The sequence below is a fragment of the Gadus chalcogrammus genome, chromosome 5 (genome assembly GCF_026213295.1).
Source record: "Gadus chalcogrammus isolate NIFS_2021 chromosome 5, NIFS_Gcha_1.0, whole genome shotgun sequence".
Lineage (NCBI taxonomy): Eukaryota > Metazoa > Chordata > Actinopteri > Gadiformes > Gadidae > Gadus > Gadus chalcogrammus.
The window spans coordinates 13,995,861-14,019,659 of record NC_079416.1 but is presented as its reverse complement, the minus strand read 5'-3'; the positions used below and the strand labels follow the sequence as shown (position 1 = coordinate 14,019,659).

Genomic DNA, 23,799 nt, shown 5'->3' with positions numbered 1-23,799 from the left:
AGTCTGGACAATAGCCAGATAAATATATAGATATAAATAGATAGATATATCACCGCTGGGTGGCAGTCGGTTAGTGTGAGCTAGGGTGTGAGTTCAAACTACTAAACGCATTTCAAACGATGAATAAAACTAAAAAACCAAACGTGTTTATTCGTTTTTCATGATAACATTTTTTACAAAATTTCAACTTGCGTCAACCGGAGAAAAAAAAACAATTAAAACGTTTCTTTAAGAATGGATACAACTTTCAGGTTATCTGCAAACCTTAATAGCCAATGGCTAAAGGGCCGTTTGGTCCACTATTTAAAAAAGACAATATACAATTTTAATAAACAACCATTGAAAGTACTTCAAAGTCACTTTAATGCACACACAACTACTTCAAATACATTAGGAAGTAAAAGTAGTACATTCTGATTAAATAACTAAAAAATACTTTTCAGGCCCAGTACTTCGAATCAGTCGCTGTCTGAGAAATAATCATCCTGCTCTTCTCCACTGTCATCATCCTGGGCTCCTCGGTTGTCCGGGAACGTTTCCCATATTTCGAAGCTCGTGTCGTCTGAGAGAAACAAGGAAAAGATCCCTTCACACATGGCATTCAGAACATAATGAGTCGTTTCACATCAAGCAGATCTTAATCTAGTTGTAGATCTTATTAGAGAGATAGATCTTAATTTCCTGGTCACGCCCAGAAAGTGTGAGCTCACAACAGGAGCGTCGCTAGCAATTAACATTCAGGGCTGTAGCCCAGAAGTTAGAGTCCCTTTGAAATGGGGGTTTGGGTGATGCTCCCCCGAGAAAATTTGAAAATCAGGCTGATGAACATGAAAATGTAACGTAGTTTGAGAAGTAAAGGAAAGACCATTCGTCATATCTGACTCATGTCGGGGCAGGCCTATGAGTAGGTTCATGTTTACGTTAAGGATTGGAAAGTGCACCACATACACCAGCAGCCAAAATGAGACATTAGAAAAGCCTGTAGCCAAATAAACACTGCCATGAGCCTACCCGATGTCAAGGGGACCGGGTTGAATTCACTGCGGGTCTCCTGAATCTGTGCACACTAGAGCAGCACTAAACAGCAATATCGACACGATGATCGGCAACAAATGATTCTAAATCTGCCCATAATTGTACACGTCAGAATTTTGCGGTTTTCACTGGCTACACTATTGCATCCGTCAGTTGTCAAATTTGCTGAACTTCAATAATTGTTCATAGTCAACTTATATAGTCCATTAATTTAAGCTCTCAACAGCATAACCATACAGCTTCGCCACATCGGCGGGAAAACATGGCACACGCAAAGTACATCCTTGGAATCAGCCGTTCAAAGCCAGGTTGCATGAATCATATGACACCTGGATGGCAGGGGATGCGGACAAGGAATACACCGCAGGGGGGAGCATGAGAGCCCCAGCTTGCCCCATACTAGTAGCCTGGGTGCTTAAAGCGTGAAACAAGCTGGATACGGAGCGGGTGAAATACTCCTTAAACGTGTGTGTGTTTGTGTGTCACTCTGTTTGAGCCTGTACGAGAGTTCAATGTTGTCATTACGTCTTTCTGACCAAACGCAGTTCAAGGCCGACCGCTCAGTTACTCCCCTCTCGACAAAATCGAATTGGTGAAGACGTTGACAGATTGTATGTGTTGCGTGTGTTGAGTGAGTGAGAGGTTGCGGTTGCACTCTGGCTGCCGGAAGGCGCTGCAACGAAACATTAATAAACGCAATATTGTTATCCCGCAGTAATCAGCCCGGCGGCCCCGAAACGGTAGCGGCCCACAGGGAATTCTCCCAACTCTCCCGATTACCACTCCGCCTGTGTGTGTGTGTGTGTGTGTGTGTGTGTGTGTGTGTGTGTGTGTGTGTGTGTGTGTGTGTGTGTGTGTGTGTGTGTGTTTCAATATCCTGGTAAACATGTACAGTAATATTCATGCTGGTTTAAATAATACATTTGATAGTATTTCCCATCTTTGCTGAGCAAGAGTTTTGTTCGAAAGTTCAGTGATAGAAACAAATAATAGCCTGGGCTCATACCTCGCTTCACAGAAGGCTTGAGCGGGAACGTCTGCAGAAAAGAAAACAAGGGTGAGAAAATACAGCTTTAATGCTTTGGAGGAGTCTGAAATCAATATGAAAATTCTGGCCTTCAGGCACTTATGTCACGTTTCCACTGCAGGGTGCGGTACGGTTCGGTTCGCAAAGGTGCGGTATGGATTGCGTTTCCACCGCCAAAAGTGGGCGTGACCCGGACTGAGCAGTACTCGTTTTGCCCTCGTCTTCAGTACTCCTCCGTTGGGGTACTGAGACGCCTGAAAGGGTGCCGGAAAATTCGAGCTATACCCCCTCCTTTGATTCGACAGAATCGTCACTTCCGGGCGAGGTAAAAACAAACAAACAGTAGCCTCGAGGTATTATTCTTTACAATGAACAATGAAGACGTAAAACGTGACATGTGGGCGAACAAGGAGGTGGAGACGTTCCTCTGCATTCTTGGGGAGGAAGACGTGTTTACGTAGCTGCCGCGGCGATCGACATCCGGCCTACCATAAAGCGTACTGTCGGCGGTGGAAACGCAACCTCGGAACTGAGCTGGGCTATACCGCCCCCTCCCTACCGGACTGAGGCGAACCAAACCGTGCCGCACCCTGCAGTGGAAACGCGGCATTAGTACATGATCTACCAGACTAGCAAGGTCAGACAGGGCCTTGGATACTTGTACCTTGGTTGGGGGGCTGAGTTTACAGGCGTTCACTTGACTTCTCTTCATTCTCTTCTGGAGTTGGTAGATGTAGTTGTCATCCTTTTTCCTACAGATCACAATAATAAGCCAGAGTTACCAGGAAATCTGATCAGCTGTCTGAGGAAGCCAGAGTTACCAGGATATAACTGCATATAACCGAGAGGCTCAAGCTCTCTAGGAAACCAAACAATGCATTCAGTACAAAACACAACCAGATACCCACACAGTGAATTTAGACCAATGGTCTACCAAACCCTTGTGGACATTTTCATTTTGCAAGACAAGAAATAAATGAAAAAGCCAAAATAAAGGAAGTAGAAAGTTTTATGGTCCGATCAAAAATGTGTTTTGTCATTTATGATAGAACATAATATGAAATCACAATAATAAGAGAGAAGCCAGGTGGTTACCTGTTGACGGAGCGAATCATCCCAGGGCTGATGTGGAGACCAGAGGGGGTCTTCGCTGTGCAGTAACTGGACCCCCGAGGGGTGGTGGGCTCCAGGTCTGAGAGCACGAAGCCCTGCTCCATTCCACTGGGGCTCATCGAGGGCATCTGGGGAGCAGAACACGCGTCAGGACACGCAGCGCCTTCACCTGTCAGGCAGCATGTGGACCAGGTTACTGGTTAGATCCCCGGCTCCTCCTAGCAGAGTGTCGCCAAGAGACCTCACCCTGACTGCTCCCAACGAGCTAGCTGTGGCCTTGCGGGGTCAACGCCGCCGTCGGTTTGGGAATATGTGCATGAATGGATGTGATATTGGGAATGCTATATTGTAAAGCAATTTGAGTGGCCCCTGGTAAGAATGGCGCTTCTTTAATGCAGTCCATATTCCATTTGTTCTGATGTAAAGGATTGAAGGGGCGTTCTAAAGGAAGAAGTTAGACACTTTTTACTAATTTGAGGATTCATTAGAAAGACTACACAATATTTTCTTTGTGCACTTTAACCATTCAAAATGGGCTGGTGGTGGTATGGCCTTTGCGAGCCTCACCTGGAAACATTTTCCCTGCATGGCTGTGCTGCTGAAGACGTCGTCGTTGTCCTCTTTGGGCATGGCCTCCATGAACTGCCGCACCTGCTGCTTCCTCATCAGCGTGCCCACGCGGGCTGTGATGGCGGGAGGCGCTGGGTGGGCAGGACAAGGCATTAAGTCGATCCAAACGGGATGGTTTTAGAAGGACAATCATTGAAATGGGAAATGCACAAACCGAAGTAGATGAAAGAATTTATATACCGTTGTAGATATGTGTTTTTAATGAAAAGGCTGTGGAAAAGCATTTTGACCTCTGATATTTTAAGTAAATAGAACAGAAACACAGAAAATATTGAAACAGTGCCTGCATAAATGGATATTGTGTTGAAGTTGAGAATTGTAAAACCGTGATTACTAGGGGTGGAACGATTCACCGATACCAATCAGTAAACTGTTGGATTAACACAGATACGACTACATCGATACGCTGGCCCCTGAATCGATTTGAAAATGACCAAGAATCATTCGATGAATCGATTTAAACGTTACGAATCAGTTGAGCGAAGCTTTAGCCTGATATCAAGACAGCACTGTCAACTCATTTCATTTATAGGTTATTTTTTTCGAGTTGGTATCTGATTGGTTCGGAAAAGTATTTTTTACGACGATGCGATTGGTGGAAAAAAATAATATTATTCGGGCGATCTGAATGGTTGTAAGAATTATTATTTTTTCGAGCAATCAGATTACAGTAGCTTTAAAAGAGCCTCATACACTCAGACTCCTAACCAGGCCATCATCTCCGTCCCCTACCTTGGTCCGCAGGGGGATCCATCTTCTTCCCAGAGACCCTGGCATTCTTACTGGAGGCCTTGACACTCTCCTGGAAGTTGTGCTGCGTTTGGCAGTCCTCTGGCGACCGCGTTCCCACCATCATGGCCACGTTCACCCAGTAGCGCCCCATGTGTTTGGGGAAGGACGCAATGGCCCTGAACACGCAGAACGAAGACAGAGTGAGACGGGGATGAGTTCGATGTTCTGTTAAATTAAATGATGTTACCTTGTTCAAAGTGACTGTTTTTACTGTTATATAGGATGCAGTGTATAGTATAAAGGATAATATTAAACTACTATTAATAATAAGGATAAATCACCCTCTGGTAACAGAACACCTACATTCTCAAACTCTTAAGCTCTGCTTCCGTCCAATCCACTTTCTCTTCCTGTAGAATGCCTCTCTTTGGTGCTGTACCACTGTCTCCTCTCTTACTGGGCTGGGCCGGAGAAGACACTGCTTTAGGGACTGTACCACTGTCTCCTCTCTTACTGGGCTGGGCCGGAGAAGACACTGCTTTAGGGACTGAACCACCGTCTCCTCTCTTACTGGGCTGGGCCGGAGAAAACACTGCTTTAGGGATTCTATGTCGGCCTCCTCTCCTGCTGGGCTGGGCCGGAGCAGACACTGCTGCAGGGATTGTACGTCGGCCTCCTTTCTTGCTGGGCTGGGCCGGAGAAGACAACGGGTCAGGCGCAAGCTCTGGTGACCCTGCCCTTCCTTTGCCTTTGTCCGTCCTCGTCACAGTCTTTCCCATGTCCTTCCTCGGGAGTGTCAAGCTTCCGTCCATTGAGCTGAGAGACGTACTGGACGGAGAGTCGGAGAGAACCCTTTGATACATGCCCCGACATCCTGCCTTCTTCCTCACTGGAATGTCTTCATCAGATGTCGATGCGGGGGAGCCGTGGGCCAACGTCGGTTTTTTGGATACCGGAATCTTCTGTTCCCTTGGTAACGCGATCCGACCCTCAGGAGCGTCGTTGTCGGAGCGTTGTCTGGGATCTGGACGGTGGGCCAATCGTCCAGCCTGCAGGACCAGACGCCGCTGCTCCGTCCCCCTCCTGGCTCTCGGCTCCTGCTCCTCTGGGCTGCTGCTGCCGGCGCCCTGGCCCCGGCCCTCCTCCTCCTCCGGAGGGAACGCAGAGGCCTCTGGCGATGCGTGGGTCTTTGCTCTGCGATTCCGACCCGCAGCTTTCGCCTTCCTCCGCAGCACGGAAGGACCAGAGGACTGCCACTGGTCAACGAGCGGCCTGCCGGTCTCCTGGCTGGGCGGGGTGGCTGGGGACAGAGGAGCAGAGGATAAGTGCTGAACACGTAAATGGGAGGGGTGTGCGGATGGGGCCGCAGCTTTACCTTCTCTGTGGCGCTGGGGAAGTCCACCGTGTAGTTTGGGCGGCTCAGGTTCCAATATGGTGGGCAGTGTGAACGATTTCTGAAGTTCAAAAAAATGTAAAGTAAGCGTCATGGACACCGGTCCAAGCCGTTTCAACTAGCCGGGTTGTGGGACTGAATTCAGAGTTCCTCCAGCGTTTAGAGCCGGGAGGCCCACGGGGACGGGGGGGACACGTACAGTCATGCACACAGTGTTCTCGTAATCCTCCATGATGGTGACGTTCATGGACTGGTCCAGGATCACCCTCCCTCCTTTCCAGAACTGCAGCGGCGGCTTGAGCAACCGGCCGCACCGAGACCTCTTCATGGCCAGACTGGACACACCAGAGGAGGGGGGAGGACAGGAGGCTGATGTGGAGGAAAAGTAGAGACATACATGGGTCAACAAACGAGCCAAGTAGAGAAATACATGTGTCAACTAACTAGCCAAGTAGAGAAATACATGGGTCAACTAACTAGCCAAGTAGAGAAGTACATGGGTCAACTAACGAGCCAAGTAGAGACATACATGGGTCAACTAACTAGCCAAGTAGAGAAATACATGTGTCAACTAACTAGCCAAGTAGAGAAATACATGGGTCAACTAACTAGCCAAGTAGAGAAGTACATGGGTCAACTAACGAGCCAAGTAGAGACATACATGGGTCAACTAACTAGCCAAGTAGAGAAATACATTGGTCAACTAACGAGCCAAGTAGAGACATACATGGGTCAACTAACTAGCCAAGTAGAGAAATACATGGGTCAACTAACTAGCCAAGTAGAGAAATACATGGGTCAACTAACGAGCCTAGTAGAGAAATACATGGGTCAACTAACGAGCCAAGTAGAGAAATACATGGGTCAACTAACTAGCCAAGTAGAGAAATACATGGGTCAACTAACTAGCCAAGTAGAGACATATATGGGTAAACTAACTAGCCAACTAGAGAAATACATGGGTCAACTAACTAGCCAACTAGAGAAATACATGGGTCAACTAACTAGCCAAGTAGAGACATATATGGGTCAACTAACTAGCCAAGTAGAGAAATACATGGGTCAACTAACTAGCCAAGTGCGGAACCTCATTGCCCGTCTAACAATTCATTGTTAGTTGGGCAATGAGTTTCTGCACTTGGCGAGTCAAGTGCAATTGGCTAAATATGCAATCCTCCGCCCAAATACGCCATAACATTTAAAAATCAGTGCAATGTATTTGGCAGGATTCAACTTACTAGGAGCCCATGGAGGAATTTGTGGAACTTCAACTTACGTGTGACGAAAGGTGTGGAGCTCTGCTTCTCAGCATTCTTTGTGGCCCAGGGGCCCTGGGGAAAGATGTCTGCGCTGCTACTCTCTGCATCTTTCCTGGGTTTTCAAGACGATAAAAACATGCTGATGAGTGGAACATCTTAAAAAGTGGACATTTTTAAAGTAGCCAAACAACGCACCGTACCGATGTATGTTAAACTGAGAGCTGCACACACAGATTTGCATACAGATTTTAATCCTCTTACTCTAAAAGGAAACGCTCAAAGTGCTTCTTCCAATCCGGAGGGAAACCGTGAACAAACTTCCTCAACAGCCAGTTTGGAAATTCTGCAAAGGACAGAAAGAGTTTTATAGTTAAACACAAAACACTGGAGCTCCCCCCCCCCCCGATGTGAGATATAACCTTGTTGCACGTTATAAGTATCTTATGAGAATCTCTTACTGGAGGATTCATGCATGTTCATTGGGCCAATCAGAGTGTAGGTCTTCCCCGAGAGTGTTCTGAGCACGTCCGCGGAGATCCTCTTCACGATGATGGTACTGTGCCACGGAGTGTTGTCTGACCTGGGAGGGGAACACGGGTCAGACCGATCCATAGTAGTCCCAGCACCCAGCCCCACACTGTAGTCCCAGCACCCAGCCCCACACTGTAGTCCCAGCACCCAGCCCCACACTGTAGTCCCAGCACCCAGCCCCACACTGTAGTCCCAGCACCCAGCCCCACACTGTAGTCCCAGCACCCAGCCCCACACTGTAGTCCCAGCACCACACTGTAGTCCCAGCACCACAATGTAGTCCCAGCACCCAGCCCCACACTGTAGTCCCAGCACCCAGCCCCACAATGTAGTCCCAGCACCCAGCCCCACACTGTAGTGCCAGCACCCAGCCCCACACTGTAGTCCCAGCACCCAGCCCCACACTGTAGTCCCAGCACCCAGCCCCACACTGTAGTCCCAGCACCACACTGTAGTCCCAGCACCCAGCCCCACACTGTAGTCCCAGCACCCAGCCCCACACTGTAGTCCCAGCACCCAGTCCCACACTGTAGTCCCAGCCCCACACTGTAGTCCCAGCACCCAGTCCCACACTGTAGACCCAGCACCAAGTCACACACTATATACCCAGCTCCCAATCCCAAACTGTAGACCCAGCAACACACTATAGACCTAGCACCCAGTCACACACTGTAGACCCAGTCCCACACTGTAGTCCCAGCCCCACACTGTAGTCCCAGCCCCACACTGTAGTCCCAGTCCCACACTGTAGTCCCAGTCCCACACTGTAGTCCCAGTCCCACACTGTAGTCCCAGCACCAAGTCACACACTATATACCCAGCTCCCAATCCCAAACTGTAGACCCAGCAACACACTATAGACCTAGCACCCAGTCACACACTGGGGTCACACACTGGGGTCACACACTGGGGTCACACAATGCAAACCCACAAACCCAATCATAATGCTGTGCAGGGGATGGAGAACATATCGAGAGCTTCTTCTTCTGGGACATGTTCCTCGTCCCAGATGGGGAACATGCGCTTACTAGGCCGACGAAACACATTCTCATCTGGGACGTAGAATGTGCCGTAAATAGTAGGGGTGGGAATTTCTTGGCACCTCACGATTCAATTCCGATTATTCAAAAAAAATTTACGGACATTTCTATGCGTGATTTTCAAAAAAAAAGATATATACATCTGAGTTTGCTAATCACTTCCTTCTTTTGTGATGATCATTAAAGACATCAACAGATGAATAATCTTATCTAATATTTTATTAGAGAGACATCTTTTGTCACAACTATGACTTTCTATGAACAATGCAATAATCAATGCAGCTTGCATTACAACACAATATTGACACAGTATGTAAAAAATAAGTTTCCGTTATTTTTTTCTTTCTAATCTTTCTTTTCTATGTCATTTAAGAAAAGGCTGCTCTTGAATTAGAAGGAGTTCTTGTGTCTCTGAGTTTGCGTGCAGGCGATGCGTAGGCTGAATCGCAATCTTGTCAAGACAAATCAGATTGGCCAATACACACTGAAGATAAATTAAATTAAAAATTACTAAATTGATCCCTCTCTGGCGAACAGAATGTTGCAGCAGTCTAACAAATGAAAAAAAAAAAAATTATATATATATAATAATAATTCCCAGTATTAATATATCTGCATCGAGACGAAAACGTTCGAGAGAGAATCGTGATGCATCGAAGAATCGATTATTTTTCCCAAACCTAGTTACTAGGCAAACAAAACTCATCCTTGTCTGGGACGGGAACAAGCTGTTACTAGTCAGACGAAACACATCCTCATCTGGGACGGGGAACATACTGTTACTAGGCAGACAGACGAAACACATACTTGTCCATCAGCGTGTTACCCAGCTTGGCAACCGTTGTAAGTGGTGAAGTATTGATGAGGGTGATGACTCAATTGACGCCGAGAGGTCAGGGTTGAATCCCACATTTCCATAGCCTAACCCCTATCTGCCTGGTCTTAACTGAATCTACCTGCATTCACTGCAAGTTGCTTTTGACAAAGGTCAAATGACTAAAAGGGGATAAGGGATATGCTAGCCCGGTGTAAAACCAGCATCGGAGACGCTAAGGCCAGCATGCAGTCAACTACACTGTAAGTCATATGTGACAGAGGACACCCAGTGGAGCACTCCGAGAGCACTCAGGAGCACCCAGTGTGTCCTGAGTAACTTACGTTCGGATTCCGTCCACATAGAGACCTTCCCTGTTATACTTGATGGTCCACTTTGCAAGTTCACATCCACTTCCCTTCTGAACAGGGATCTGAATAAGTGAAGGAAGGATACAATTACCACACAGTTGACGGTTGAGATACTAATACGTTTGAGAAAAACAGTTGTATTTAACCTCCCCTTAAAACTAGGGCATAGAAAAACTGCTGAAGAACCCGTGGTACCTGTTTAGGCTGGATTGGCTCCAAGGGCGCCGGCTTCCGCTTCATGATGGGGTTGTTTATTTGGGGGATTGACACACACGGGGACTGATTGATAAGTGGGTCTTCTGCCAGAACCAACAGAGATGTGCGGGCTGGGATGGGCGAGTCATCTTTTCGACAGCTCTCAAACGTTGCTGCTGATTGGAAGCAATTATCTTTCCTTTCCAGAAGACGATCCATGTTTGTCCCGTACTCAGCTTCTACCCGTTTCAGATCTGGAGAGGCAGGCCTCTTCCAAGACTGAACTCTGTGGCCTAAACCCCAAAAAAGGAAACCGTGATTGAGCAGAGGTTCTTGAACTTCTTGAAACAAGACCCACCTGTGGAGATGACTTTGGCGGCCCAGGAGCCTTTGTGCAGCAGAATAACAATTCACTTCTAGGAATGCAGCGATTCCTCGGTTCAAAGATCAATCGCGCTATTAAAACGTCACTGTTCGGCCATGGCTACAGCGAGTAGCCATGGCGTCACTCTTAAAAGAAAAAAAATACATTTTAGTAAGTTTGGTTTCAGAACCGAATTGGGCTATAAATGAACATACAGGCCTGATCTAGGGAGGCCAGATCTATGAGGCTGCAATGTGGTTTTACATTGAATATTTGGCCAATGCAGAGGCTGCCCCCTCCTGTTCACTTCTATCCCACCTGCCTCCCTGGTGCTGCTTCAGACATAGTCAGCCTCCTGGGGCTGCAGCCTCTACCTCTCCTGCATGTGGGTCTTGGCAGGAGCAACCAGATTCTCCTGGTTCTCTTGATTTCCTTCTTTAAAGAACTGTCATTTCAAATGATAAGACAGAAATCCATCGACCGGACGAGAAAGAAACACTAAATACAATGCAAATCGTACTTCTCTTTGACACAAGGGCCTTTTCAGAGTGATGAAGCCACAGGTTGTTGAGAACCATGGGACTGCGAGCTGGAGGTGAAAGGTCATCGGTAACATCGTTCCCCACTGGGCTGTTTGTGGGCTCGTCGATGCTGCGGAGGTCACTCTCCGAAGGCTCGGCTGGAGAAAAACGTTTTGATTCATCATCCGATAGCTCCATGCGGACGTCCTTCTTCCCATGAGCTACAGCAACAAGATAAAGCAGGTAGACAAATTGGCATGAAAGTTCACTGGGAGCACATTCGCCACTACCCATCATCTGAGGGCCCCCATTAAGGCTCCCCTGACCAAGAATCATCAAATGATTCATTGTCTGACATCAAACCACAAACTTTTAGAAACATTTTAGAAACATGGTATAAGAGGTATTATCTTCCAGGCCAGTACTGGTTTGCAGCCGCCTCACCTGTTTTCTGTGGGAAAAGAAAGGCCTTCTTTCTTTCGGATCTCTTGAAGTAAGCAAACATCTTTGCAGGGGAATTCAATGGACATCTTTCCAGGCACACCGTAGCCTCTGTTCAAACATCAGTGTAATCAGCCAAGACAGAAACTGTAGCATGGTACTGCTGTCATAGTGCAATAATCAATGATTTCAGAAAGAGTGCAGTTTATCGTTTTTTTTCACAGAACCTTTACCTATGATAGGTCTTCCGCCACTTTCGTAATGGATCAATTGTTGTGGTTGCCCTATTGCTGGAGTTCTGAAAACGTTTTTGGATGATCTTAACATCATGGACTTGTTAGACAGCGGTACTTGTTGTGTCACCTGACCAGGGTTTTTTACTGGGGTATACTCATTCCTCTTAATCAACCCGTGTCGTGTGTCCCTAATTGGGGACGGCACTCTGTACTTGGTGCAGTGGAGGAAGGACTTGGTCGGTTTATGCTGAGGGGACTTAGTTGGGTAGATGATCATGGCTTCTGCACCAATAGGATCGAAGGTACTGGTCTCGTTTGTCTTCGCCTCCTGCGTGTTCGCTGCTCCTTCACTCGTCGTCGGAAGAACCGATCCATCTTTCTCATATGTTTTCATCCCGCCAGTGTCCCTACCAACACTGGCTTTCAGTTTCGAAAAGACTTTCGCAGGAGACTGAAATTGTGATCTCGGGCGAACGTGCGACTTCATCCGTTTCGAGGTGGGGAAAAGGTCTTGATCCCATCCTGTGACCGAACCACCATACATACTCGACTGCAAGAGACTGGGAGACGTGTGTCCGTCATCGATGGCCGTGGAGTGGAGCTCGCGGCGTTGCGGGTGCGTGTGGAGCCTCCGGTCCCGACCGTCTCTCTGCTGCTGAAAGCAATATCGACCGGCTTCGATTATTGTCGAGTTAAACGTCGACATGTCTTTGCATACGGTTTTTGATTATTGACACATTTTCTGAATAGCGTTTATCAGTTCCGAGGTATCTTCTAAAGCCACTGGTGCGTTATTGGTTTAGCTCGAGATGAAGTCCGTGTTCCGCTACTCCTCACGAGATGGACCTGCGTCAACGTTTCTGGTCCAACTTTTGAGTCCAGCTCCCTGCGTCGATGATGTTAGCAAACAGTTTATTTATCTCACTATGAATTAACAAATCCCTATTAAAGTAATCTCCGGTTACCTGACTGCTAAACTCGCCAATAACTTTCAAATTTTAGCCGCTCGAATTATCTACGTCACGTCCGTAAACACATCCGCTGTGACGTCAGGTGTGTATGTTCACAATCCAACCGAGCTCAAAATAAATGATAAAGTAACGTTTATTTTTAGGAGGAGCATGTTTTCAGGAAGAGTTTTCAGTTTCTCAGCAGCTGGTTTCATTTTGTTGGTGCTATATGTGTATCATTATTTCTAAAAAATAAAGAAATAAACTATTACCATTGTTTCGTGAACTCTGAAACAATATTTGGAAGAATTCATGATTTTTACGGTCAATAGTCGAATTGAGGCTGGTATTTTCGTGTCAAAGCTGTTCACCGTTTTATTAATTATATTTGCAAAGCCGTAGATAAACATTATGCTCCTGAATGTGCCTCATTAAGGTGTCATATTGCGCATGCGTGTCACACATGTCAAGGGAGCAGATTCATACTTTGTCGGTTACTCATGGTTTACAGTTATTCAACAAACTACAAGGAAGTACGCTGAGACGGTTTGGTTCTGTAGTTGCACCTTTACTACCTCGCGGTTTAATCCGGTTCGATTAATATTCGGTTAATTAATCTGGAGAAGTCTGCTCAGGGTCGGGATGTAATATGGCATCACGCGGTGTCAATCGTTTTGTTTTCTTGGTAAGCAATAAATGTGGATCCCCCTTGCAAACTGAAAGAACTATGTCCAGTGTGTCTAGTTTAATATTTGATAGAGTACATGCAGGAAATGACATAAGGCATGTTCTGGACACGAGACGCCCGACCAGAACTACAGGAAGTGGTCGCGACGCTCCTGGGGGGCGAAGCGTTCGAACCTCGGTCGCCGCCGGTTTGGGACTTGGTTTGGGACTCGGTTTTGCCGGACTTTGGGACTCGGGGGAGGGGGTGGACGACGGGACAGTATCTCTCTCCAGCTCCATTCTCGGACCAGTCCTTCGATCTGCCTGGTGCGCCTCCCCGTACAAACCGGATAGCCCCCGGTACAAGTACAACTTCATTGCTGACGTAGTAGAGAAGTCGACTCCAGCTGTGGTGTACATTGAAATTGTCGGCAGGTAAGTTGGCATCCGAACATCTTCATATTTAATAGTCATGTGTTATGTGCTTTTTCCAAATTCCAATGTATTGATATGTGTGATGCGTTGCTTGAGAGAAAACACGCTCGTCGCTTTTTGGTTTCAGGATGGATGACCTTGTTTCAGGGTGATGTTTATCTTCAGACGTAAGGTGTTTTACCGTCCATTTTTTTGTATAGGCACCCATTTTCCGGGAGAGAGGTCCCTGTGTCGAATGGTTCGGGCTTCATCATCACCAGTGACGGTCTCATCGTCACCAATGCCCATGTTGTCGCCAACAAGAGAGGCGTGCGTGTCAAGCTGACCAACGGAGAAACGTACAACGCCACCGTGCAGGATGTCGACCAAGTGGCTGACATTGCCACCATTAAAATCACTGCGAAGGTGAACAACCACAACGCTTTTCAAATCTGTTACGCATTTCCAAGGCTGCTGATCTCATATAACATAGGTACATACTCACATTGTCCCTCCCACTTTTGGCTCCAGCATCCTTTGCCCACCCTACCCTTCGGACGCTCCTCGGATGTCCGCCAGGGAGAGTTTGTTGTCGCCATGGGCAGCCCGTTCGCCCTGCGCAACACGATCACATCGGGCATCGTGAGCTCTGCCCAGAGAGGCAGTAAGGAGCTGGGCCTTTCCAACTCCAACATGGACTACATCCAGACGGATGCGGCCATTGATGTAAGTCGTATGACGGGTATATTGGGGTGTGAAGCAGAGTTACAGTGGCCCGCAGGTGTAAGCCATGACGTTAAACTGTCCCGATTGGCTGCGCTAATTTGGTTCAGTGGTCAACTGTGTTTGTTTACAGTCAAGGGTTCAATGCAGTTGGAGCCCCATGCTGTGTGGTGATGCGGGGTCTGACACCCGGTGCTGCGTGCGTTTGATTGTGAATATGTTTTTGCGTATTCGTCGGTTTATAGTAAGCATTCAACCGATTTGTGTTTTGCAGTTTGGGAACTCAGGAGGCCCCCTCATTAACCTGGTGAGTGACAGATCAAAGCATCACATACCAAAGAAAAGCTATCGAGTTAACTACAGAAGTATATTAGGTCTTTCCCAACATATTTACGCTTAAGATACTTTTGTATTGTCTGGACCAGGACGGGGAGGTGATTGGGATAAACACCATGAAGGTCACTCCTGGGATCTCCTTCGCCATCCCCTCTGACCACGTCAAGCTGTTCCTGGACAAATCGGCAGAGCAGAAGAGTGAGTTGATGATGGAGTACTCAAGGATGTAAAAGAATGTCACTTTGTTTGTGTGCCGTCTATGTATGATGACGTTAGCCACTAGCAGTTCCTCTTCCATAGGAAGGTCACAGCATGTTTTCTTTGATAGATGAGGAAGCAATAAAAAGAAAAAACGGTCTGTTAATAAGACTCTCATAACACCCATAAAGTTTATAACTATAATCCCATTTTATACAGAATCTAACTTTGTTGTTGTACCTGCCAGGATCTAAGTTTGGCCAATCAGACAGCAGGCGGAAGTATATTGGAGTGATGATGCTGACCCTGATACCAAGGTAATACTTCAAGCCATCGTGGCCGAAGGGATGTGTTCACACTCTGCTGAGTGTTTTGTGTCATCTGGTCTCTTTGCTTGTGCAGTATCATTGCGGAGTTAAAGCTGCGAGATTCCCTCTTCCCAGAAGTCACTCATGGAATACTGATCCACAGGGTCATCACGGGCTCACCAGCAAACAAGTAAGCATGGCGTCACAATTCACTGGTCGCACTTTAATAAACAGATCCAACAGTGATAGACATCAAGAGTTTGCCTTCACAGAGGAACTTGTCCATACAGATGAAAAGTTAAACTAAGCACTTATTGTATGCTGTACCTCATTGCACTTAAAAATAGTACTTAGTATTATGTAGCACCTTATCCTAGCCATCTTTGTAGTACACAGGGAATGTGATAACCTAGCAATTGTTAGTGCTCGTCACTTGGTTCTAGGAACAACCTTACTGTACAGACAGCAATATTTTGTTTCTTCTGACAAATTTACTCATTCTAAGTCGCTTTGGATAAAAGCGTCTGCTAAATGTAAATGTCAACCGTGCTAGATCTTACCCCCTAAATAGTAACAGCTTATTAAAGGAAGTTATTTAGTAGGAGACCCCGACTTAAATGGAAACAAATGGGCCACAAATGTTTTGTAATGACATTTGACAATGCAGACCCGCAAATTGTCAGGCTTTTTGTAACCAACTTGAGGAATGTATTCAACCCACCCATGGTCCACGTCCAGGCTACCGTATAATAATAGTATTTTCTCTCAGAGCCGGCATGCAGCCGGGGGACGTGGTGGTCGAGATCGACGGCACTAAAGTGAACACCTCAGAGGAGATCTACCAGGCGGTGCGCAGCCGCAACACCATCTCCATGCTGGTCCAGCGGGGACAGGAGCAGCTGAGGATGCAGATAACACCCGAGTATGCAGAGTGACCGCTGAGAGCTTTCACTCCTCTCCTAACCGGGGGGGGGGGGGCAGGAGGGGAGTGATCATTACGAGCGTTCACTCCTCTCCTGCCCGAGTAGGGGCGGGAGGACCGAAGGACGAGGTCTGAACTCGTGACTCGACGGACAGATTCCTCCCAGACCGGAGCCATCGGACACCCGTCACAACTCAAGAACACAAGTCGTTTTTTTAAATGTTTTGAAGTGAAAACATTTTTGTTATTGTTGTTGGCAATCATTCTGTATCATTTCATTGGGAAGCTGTAGGATGTAAGCCTACCTTGTTGTTCATGGTAATAATACTGTACAGATATGTCATACCAATCAAAGTGCAAGACAGTATATATTTTCGACAAAGCAATTTAATGTTAGACACTAGCAAGAAACAGGACAGACCCACACTGCAGATTGAACTAACGGTATAAACTACTCAGATTGAGTGGACGAGTTGGAGAAGCCACAAATGCTACTGAGACCATGATCCCACGTTTCAAATAAATGAACATTTACAAACATAGCGTCCTTTAAATGACTGGAGCGATGGTGCGTTCAGACCGAATGGGAAGAACCGTCCTGAGGACTGAGAACTCGGATGGCCGGCTGACAAGTCATGGCCTCCTTAAATGGATGAGAATCAGCAGTTTAAAGCTCCATCTTACTCTTAACATTTCTATTGTTTCTTTAACTCGCAAAAATTACCAAATTACAGATTTATTCATTTCAAAGTAAAAACAGATTATTTTCTTGACCAAAATAATCGCAGACCGTACATGATTGAAAAATGAAGCGCCCCTCATCTAAATTTTGAGCGACTGCCCAAATGCGGAAATTTTACTTTTTTTTCCTGGCTATGCACAGTAATACACACTTACAGTAAAGAAATAAAGTGACAGAACTGAACATCTACACAAACGTGTTTGCTTCAGACACAGATAAACATTTATGGTATACAACGTTCAATATGCTCATACTGGGGGACCAAAGACATTCGGTTAAGGTGTGTGTGTATATAGATATATATATATATATATATATATATATATATATATATATATATATATATATATATATATATATATATATATATATATATATATATATTGCTGGTTATAGTTTTTTTAGGAAAATATAAATTGTGCGACTTAAGCTTACAATATACTGCTGGCAGTAACTCCTGTCCCACCCCCTGGCCCTCCACCCTGCACCAGAGACCCTGTGAGGGTCTTTCACCGCGGTGGAACGCTGAAGAAACGGGGGACCAGGCGGCCACTCTCCTATCCAACATACAGACACATAAATAAGGGCGAGTAGAGCTGGCGAAGGGAAGGGGGGGGCTAAACCGTAGTGTCCGGTCCGGGCCGGCAGGAAGAGGGCTTTAAGCGTGTGCCTAGTTGACTTGGTCCAGAGCTCGCAGAAGCTCCTCCCCCTGCAGCAGGAGCTGGCGCCCTTGTACGGGCGCGTTGACCTCGCAGTCGTAGCGGGTGAGCTGGGGCAGGGTGATGGCCGGGCTGCCGCCCTCCGAGGAGGGGCCCAGGAGGAGGCTGGCCAGGTCTGAGAGCAGGGAGACGGGTTACAGCCATACATCCAGGGTCGTCTGCTGAGGGTCTTAATTTGACCATGACAGAGGCCTCACCTGACGGCAGCAGCAGGACGTAGCGATGGGAGAGCATCACAGGAACCTCCGACACCTTCAGCTTCTTCCCCTGCTCACACGGGCCCTGAAGCAATGCCCCCTGGGTAATGGAGAGACCGCAGTCAGTGATCTGTGGTAGGTGTGGTCGGTGTAGCACGGTGTTTGATTGGGTGGCGTGTGCGTGTAGGCTAACTGATGGAGGGGTTCCTGCGCTCACCGCTGCAAAGACATCCGTCAGCGGGACGTCGCCCAGCTTCCTCTTGCGCTGGGCGTTCACGGCGGCCAGCATCTTCAGAGACACCTCCGTCTCCAGCTGCGGGTTCCTGAAGACAGAAGGGCGGGGAACGTGTTCACTCAGCCCGGGCATCCTCGTTGAGGCCAAGGTTTATTTTTAGCACACCCAAATTAACACAAAACATCAACGGGAAAACCTCAAAATGAAAGAATTCTGATGAACAAACGACACTACTCTTAAAACAAAAGCAAGCCAAACTAATACATAAAAAGACAACCTTTTAGTTGTATATTCATTTTTGATTATATGTATATCATAATTTTGTTTTTGGATTGATCTATTTCCGGTATCAAATCCCAGGTACCACCTTGCAGTAGAATCAGACCACGAGCGGCTCGCTGACCACGAGGTTAAGAACCCTGTCCTACACAGTCAGCCACTGCATGGAGCAGCCCTGAACGGCTACTGGAACAGAACACACAGCCAGGCGCTGGAGGAGTAAGCTCCTGCCCGGTCATCAGAAGGCCTACCTCTTGGAGAGCAGGGGGGCCGCGTTGGGCGTGGTCACCGGCCCCAGGGGCCCGGGGCCCCCCGTGCGGCCCGAGGGTGAGCTCAGGTAGCTGTGGAGCGGTGCGGAGGTGGCCGGCGGCCGAACCGGCGGCGGCTCGCAGGGCAGGTGCTCGTCAGGGGCCAGCGAGCGCAGCTGGAAGTCGTCGTCCATGGGGATGTAGGGCGCCAGCATCTCCAGGTCCAGGTCCTCGATGGCCTGGACACACAACGAACCGGCACGGAGACTGGGTTCAACACGGGGACTTGGGGAAGAGGAAGGATGGACTGGGGGGTCTGAAAAAGACTCGAGACTCACGTGTTCAGAGTTCCCCCTAGACTCTGCATGGGCTCCCCGCTTACCCCCCCACACACCCCTCTTACGCACTTCTTGTATGTTGTACGTCCTTGCACTTAAAAATAGTACTTGGCATTGCTTAGCGTCTTATCCCAGCTATCTTTGTTGCATACGGGGAATGGGTTACCCTAGTAATTGTCAGTGCTTGGCACTTGTTTCAATGAACATCCTTACTGTTGCAACAGCAATATATTGTTGTTTCTCTTTCTTCTGACAAGTGTACTTATAGTAAGTCGCTTTGGATGTAAACGGGTCTGAAAGCCTACCTGGGTCGTGAAAGGGGTCTTGGGCTTCGTGTCGACGGCAAACAGCTTCTCGACCAGGTCGAAGTCCGAGCTGAGCTCCATGTCCCCGGGGAAGCCTAGGTTCAGGGGGCTGTCGGGCTGAGAGGGGGGAGGGGGGATACGGGTCAGCACTTTGTAAGCGTTATCAACGGCATGAGGTCCCAACAACACGAGGTCAGGTGACTCACCACCGGGGGGCTGCTGGCCTGCGTGTGGCCGCCGGCTCGGCCGCAGGGCACCTCTTGCTCTGCGGGGGAGCTGGGGGTTGAGCGGGGGGACTCACTGGGGGTCAGGTCAGTCAGAGGCAGGGCCAAGTGCTCACTGGTGGAGGGAAGCATCACGTCGTTGTAGAGAGGCGCGTCCTCCAGAAGGTTCATCTCGGAGTCTACGGTGGAGGTGGACAGACGTTGGAGTGGAAACAGAAGACTCACTGGTTCAGAGGTCAGCTAGACTCTGCATAGCCTCCCCCTTACAGCCCCACACCCCTCTTACACACTTACATTGTATAATGTATGTCCTGGTACTTAACATATGCACTTATTGTATACTATTGTTCGGTGTACGTCCTCGAAAGTAAAAATAGTAGCATTGTAGCATCTTATCCTAGCAATTTCATATTTTTATTGTGACCCGAACCCCAAATAGAATCCTATTGCTTTAATAGAGTGCTAAAGTGTGACGTCACGTTTCCATAGCAACCGATTTTCGGTTCTACACAAACCAAATTAACAAGAGGATATCCTATGCCAAACAAACGTTTTATAGAAAGGCAACGATTTTTGGCGAATGGATTTGCGAGTTTGCTTTTCCAATGGATTGTCTTCATATAAAGAAATAATAAACTAACGTTCACAAACTTTTCCTACCCCAGGGGAATACATGAACGCCTCGACATGTTTTAATTGGTAGTTATTTTCACCTCTTGAAGTTGATCTATTTTCATTTTGAAAAGAACAACACATGGAAAACGCCATCTCTTGTTCGGTTGTTTAGAACAGAAAATCTGGTTCCCAGGACAACGTGACGTTTTCACTTTAGTACTCTATGGAGAGTGGAGGTATTCTGTGTTATAGGGGTGGAGGGACCGTTCTGATTGGAGGAGGCGTGCGACTGACCAGGGCAGCTGAAGTCCAGGGAGATGAAGGTGTCTCCCGCGGCCGGGGCCAGCAGGGTGAGGGCCTCGGGCTCCTCCTTCAGCTGGTCGTACAGGCTGACCAGGGGCGGGCCCTCAGGGGCCTGCGTGAAGATCTGAACAACGTCCACCTCTGGAGGCTTCTCCTCGCTGGGCAGCGCCTGGAGAGTCGCGGCCTGGACAATAGTCTCGTCGGCATGGCACACCGTCTCCATCACCTCCTCCTGCTCAATCTCCTCCTGCTCCTCCTCCTGCTCCTCCTCCTCCTCTACCTCCTGCGGCCCTTTCTTCTCCTCCTTCACCGGCTTCAGGTCCTCCGTCTGCTCCAGAGAGAAGATCAGCTTCTCCTCCTGGATACCGCTGAGATGGGAAGAGGAGGACCGGATGGTTATAACACAACCGTGGGAATGGAAGACCTCCCAAAACAATCAAAAGGACGGAATATGACTAAAACGACTAACATGGTCACATTTGGGGTGTTGATTAAAATTATAGTGGACCTGTAATGTACTTGTAATGTGTTCTTTTAATCACAGAATATCTTTCTACGGAACACACCACATCCAAATCTATGGAGATGAGGATGGAGCCCCTCTATCATCCACCTCTCCACTGAACACCAGCGAGGTCGGCGGGGCCCTACCTGAGCACGAAGTTGACGCAGACCACACACTGCGGCTGGGAGTTCTTGTTGTTGTAGATGACGGTGGCCTGCGTCTCCACCCACACAAAGCCCCCCCCCCGGGCCAGCATGCGGTACTGCCCCGTGCTGACCTGCCCCTTGGCGAACACTACGACCAGGGAGAGAGAAACAGACGAATTAAACCGGTCCGGACTCGTTCCTCCAGACGTCAGGCAGCAGGATGTGGTTGGACGGCCTTACGGTTGTGGTGGGTCTTGGTGAGGTGGTCCGAGTCCAGGGCGTGGTAGTACTCGTACACAGAGCGGTTCATCAGGTGTTCCGGGTCGTAGCCCATCAACTCTGTTATCCTGCAAGGACGAGCGGAAAACAGTTAAAAGAGTAAATAGGGAGAAAAAAAAAAAAAAGACTCGAAACAAGGACTTATTGTAAGTCGCTTTGGATAAAAGAGTCAGCTAAATGCCCTAAATGTAAATGTAATGATCCTTTAAAGGAGATTGTTGAACATTTCTGAAAAGTTCTGTTCATGCCAATCTAACCATCGACCACTAGGTGGCTCTGAAGCCCCACAAGTTCTTGGTGAGAGAGAGAGGAGCTGGACCTATGGGGCCCTGAATCCCCTGCTTCTCCACAGAGAGAGGGGGGCTTCAGAGCCACCTAGTGGTCTTGGTTAGAGAGAGGAGCTCTAGATCCCCCCCATCTCCACATGGACAGCCGTTCAGAAGAACGTTCTAGTGGGTGCAGTGTTCCTCATGGGGTCAGGTGTGGGGTCAGGTGGGGGGTCAGGTGGGGGGTTCACGTTGTGGGGGGCGGACCTCTCGTCGCAGTAGGTGAACTTCATGTCCAGCGTGTGTCGGCTCAGGAAGGTCTTGGTGTCCAGGGGCACCTCGATGTTGGAGGGGTGCGGGATGGGGTCACAGATCAGCACCAGGTAGGGCACCGGGGGCCTGGAGGGTGGGGCCTTCTCCTCCTCCGCAGGGGGTTTGAACACGCGCACGTGGCCGGAGCACTGGAGCACCTTGAAGGAAAGATCGGGAGAGAGCGGTGAGTGAGGGCGCCCCGTCGTCTCAGCAGGGGGTCTGCCCCCCGTCCCCCGCGAGGGACAGAGCAGGTCATTACTGGGACATTTACATTCAGGCCATTTAGCAGGCGAAACAACATATCGCCGTCCGTACAGTAGTAGGCCGGGCCATACCTTCCAGGTGGCCGACTTGACGTTGACGGTGCGGCCCCTGCTAGTGAGGGTGCACTTCATGCGGAGGAAGAAGGTGCGCTCGGTGCTGGGTTCCTTGGTCTTCTTGGAGCCTGAGGGGAGCCACAGGGAGCGGCGGAGAGGTGAGCGAAAAGGAGGAGAGGGAACCCTGGGGCTGTTAAGTGTTCAGTATTGATTTTATTCTGTCCCATTGGACGTTTGTAGCTCAGCCTTCACTCTGAACAACGGATGTGTTCGTTGTTAGACCTAGAACTACCGTCAATGTTTACGATCCAATCCCTCGATGGTTCTGCTTTGTGTCAAGGCTGTGATGCCGCTGTGAATATTTTAGATGGCAATGCTTCCTGAAATACTATGGAGAGATGTCAGCGGACGATGGCTTTGAGGGAACAGGGGGCAACAGTTGATTAAAGGTGATATTGCTCATGGGTGCTTGGGGTGCAGAAAGCCTTCATATGTGTGCAGTAGAGCGCTGCAGGCAGGCAGGGTTCCATGCATCAGCGCAGGGCATCGGAGCATTATTGCTGCTGACTATTGCATGAGCAGCGGGGCCTGGGGGACACAGGGGCCGAGATCCAGAGCGGACGGCCCACAGGGACACATCTCTTCCCAGGAGCGGGATAGGGCGAGCGGGCCTGGAAAAGAGCTTTCTCCGGAGATAAAGCGAGCTCCCACACAGGGACTGAGCTGAGCTGCTGGTTAGGGAGTCATGCGTGCTGCTCAGAGGCTGCCCCCTGATGGGCTCCACGCCGCAGCCAGCAGGGTGCGTCTGCAGTGCCGCTGGTACTCTGGAGATTGCTTCGGCCATCGAGGGAGGCTGAATACATTAGGCTTGATGCGCCAGGGGAAAATAACAACATTTACTAGATGTATTCTCCTTTCCTTACGGAACGACAGATCAGGAGTCGCACAGCCGACTACAAATGATGTTTAATGCGGGCTCCTGTTACGCTCCACGTGGAAAGTAATATCCTAAAAAGGCCGAATTTAGTTTCCTTCTATTTGTGGCGATTGCTCGCTGATAAAGAGGAATTTAATGGGCCCGAGAATAAAAGGTTTTCCCAACATGATAAATAAAAGATAATTCCCAGCATCAGGCAGAGTGCACTGGGAGGCCATTCCATCGCTGGGAGGAGGAACCAGGGAGACGGGCACACAGAGACGTGTTCCAACAGCCCACAGCTCAGTGCCAATGCAGGAGTGTGTGCGTGTGTCTGCTTGTCTCAAACCATTCACCGTTGTTATCGTGGGGATGGCGGGCCAGGGTTGGATTCTTACCTGTTTTGTGGACCAACATCTCTCTCAACTCCTCCTGGTCACACGGATGCGTGTAGTCGAACACGCTCTGCCCGGTCAGGTCAAACTGGCAGAACAACACAAAGAGGAGAGAGGTCAGAGGTGAACAGCAACGGCCCAGGTCCACTAGGGCTGCACCATACATTGTTTTTGTATCAAAATACAAAAGATATTCGTATCGCTGGATGCTGGCAATATAAAAAATATATAAAAATGGA

The 23,799-nt window shown here is 48.5% G+C and overlaps 3 protein-coding genes across 6 annotated transcripts in view; 1 reads left to right on the top strand and 2 right to left on the bottom strand.

The window, feature by feature from the left end:
* Nucleotides 1–58: 58 nt before the first annotated feature.
* mis18bp1 (MIS18 binding protein 1) lies at nucleotides 59–12,408 on the bottom strand. The gene is made up of 17 exons (XM_056591055.1): nucleotides 11,700–12,408; nucleotides 11,470–11,577; nucleotides 11,025–11,246; nucleotides 10,141–10,433; nucleotides 9,919–10,007; nucleotides 7,648–7,769; nucleotides 7,451–7,532; nucleotides 7,207–7,301; nucleotides 6,130–6,299; nucleotides 5,913–5,991; nucleotides 4,901–5,837; nucleotides 4,538–4,713; nucleotides 3,743–3,876; nucleotides 3,158–3,303; nucleotides 2,727–2,814; nucleotides 2,042–2,072; nucleotides 59–562 (listed from the first exon to the last, which is right to left on the bottom strand). Exons 1-17 carry the CDS (start codon nucleotides 12,406–12,408, stop codon nucleotides 459–461), a joined length of 3,585 nt encoding a protein of 1,194 aa, XP_056447030.1. The 3' UTR covers nucleotides 59–458.
* The window catches only part of hif1aa (hypoxia inducible factor 1 subunit alpha a), a 30,533-nt gene continuing 18,442 nt past the window's right edge, over nucleotides 11,709–23,799 (bottom strand). For all 3 annotated transcript variants that reach the window (XM_056591056.1, XM_056591058.1, XM_056591057.1), the window contains exons 4-15: nucleotides 23,564–23,648; nucleotides 22,268–22,377; nucleotides 21,888–22,090; nucleotides 21,316–21,422; nucleotides 21,076–21,223; nucleotides 20,416–20,792; nucleotides 19,489–19,685; nucleotides 19,283–19,399; nucleotides 18,643–18,878; nucleotides 18,095–18,200; nucleotides 17,878–17,977; nucleotides 11,709–17,795 (exon numbers count right to left, since the gene is read on the bottom strand). In XM_056591056.1, the coding sequence (XP_056447031.1) occupies nucleotides 17,632–17,795; nucleotides 17,878–17,977; nucleotides 18,095–18,200; nucleotides 18,643–18,878; nucleotides 19,283–19,399; nucleotides 19,489–19,685; nucleotides 20,416–20,792; nucleotides 21,076–21,223; nucleotides 21,316–21,422; nucleotides 21,888–22,090; nucleotides 22,268–22,377; nucleotides 23,564–23,648 (1,950 nt within the window). In that variant the 3' untranslated portion in view covers nucleotides 11,709–17,631. The remainder of the gene's footprint in view (nucleotides 17,796–17,877; nucleotides 17,978–18,094; nucleotides 18,201–18,642; nucleotides 18,879–19,282; nucleotides 19,400–19,488; nucleotides 19,686–20,415; nucleotides 20,793–21,075; nucleotides 21,224–21,315; nucleotides 21,423–21,887; nucleotides 22,091–22,267; nucleotides 22,378–23,563; nucleotides 23,649–23,799) is intronic.
* On the top strand, nucleotides 13,029–17,225 carry LOC130383045 (serine protease HTRA2, mitochondrial-like). Of its 2 annotated transcripts, XM_056591061.1 has the most exons (8): nucleotides 13,077–13,753; nucleotides 13,954–14,158; nucleotides 14,264–14,458; nucleotides 14,730–14,762; nucleotides 14,881–14,989; nucleotides 15,237–15,306; nucleotides 15,392–15,487; nucleotides 16,067–17,223. In XM_056591061.1, the coding sequence occupies exons 1-8, from the start codon at nucleotides 13,302–13,304 to the stop codon at nucleotides 16,230–16,232; spliced, it is 1,326 nt and encodes a 441-aa protein (XP_056447036.1). In that variant the 5' UTR covers nucleotides 13,077–13,301; the 3' UTR covers nucleotides 16,233–17,223. The 2 variants fall into 2 exon arrangements, with proteins under 2 accessions (XP_056447035.1, XP_056447036.1); XM_056591060.1 differs by having other exon boundaries at nucleotides 13,029–13,753; nucleotides 13,954–14,458; nucleotides 16,067–17,225.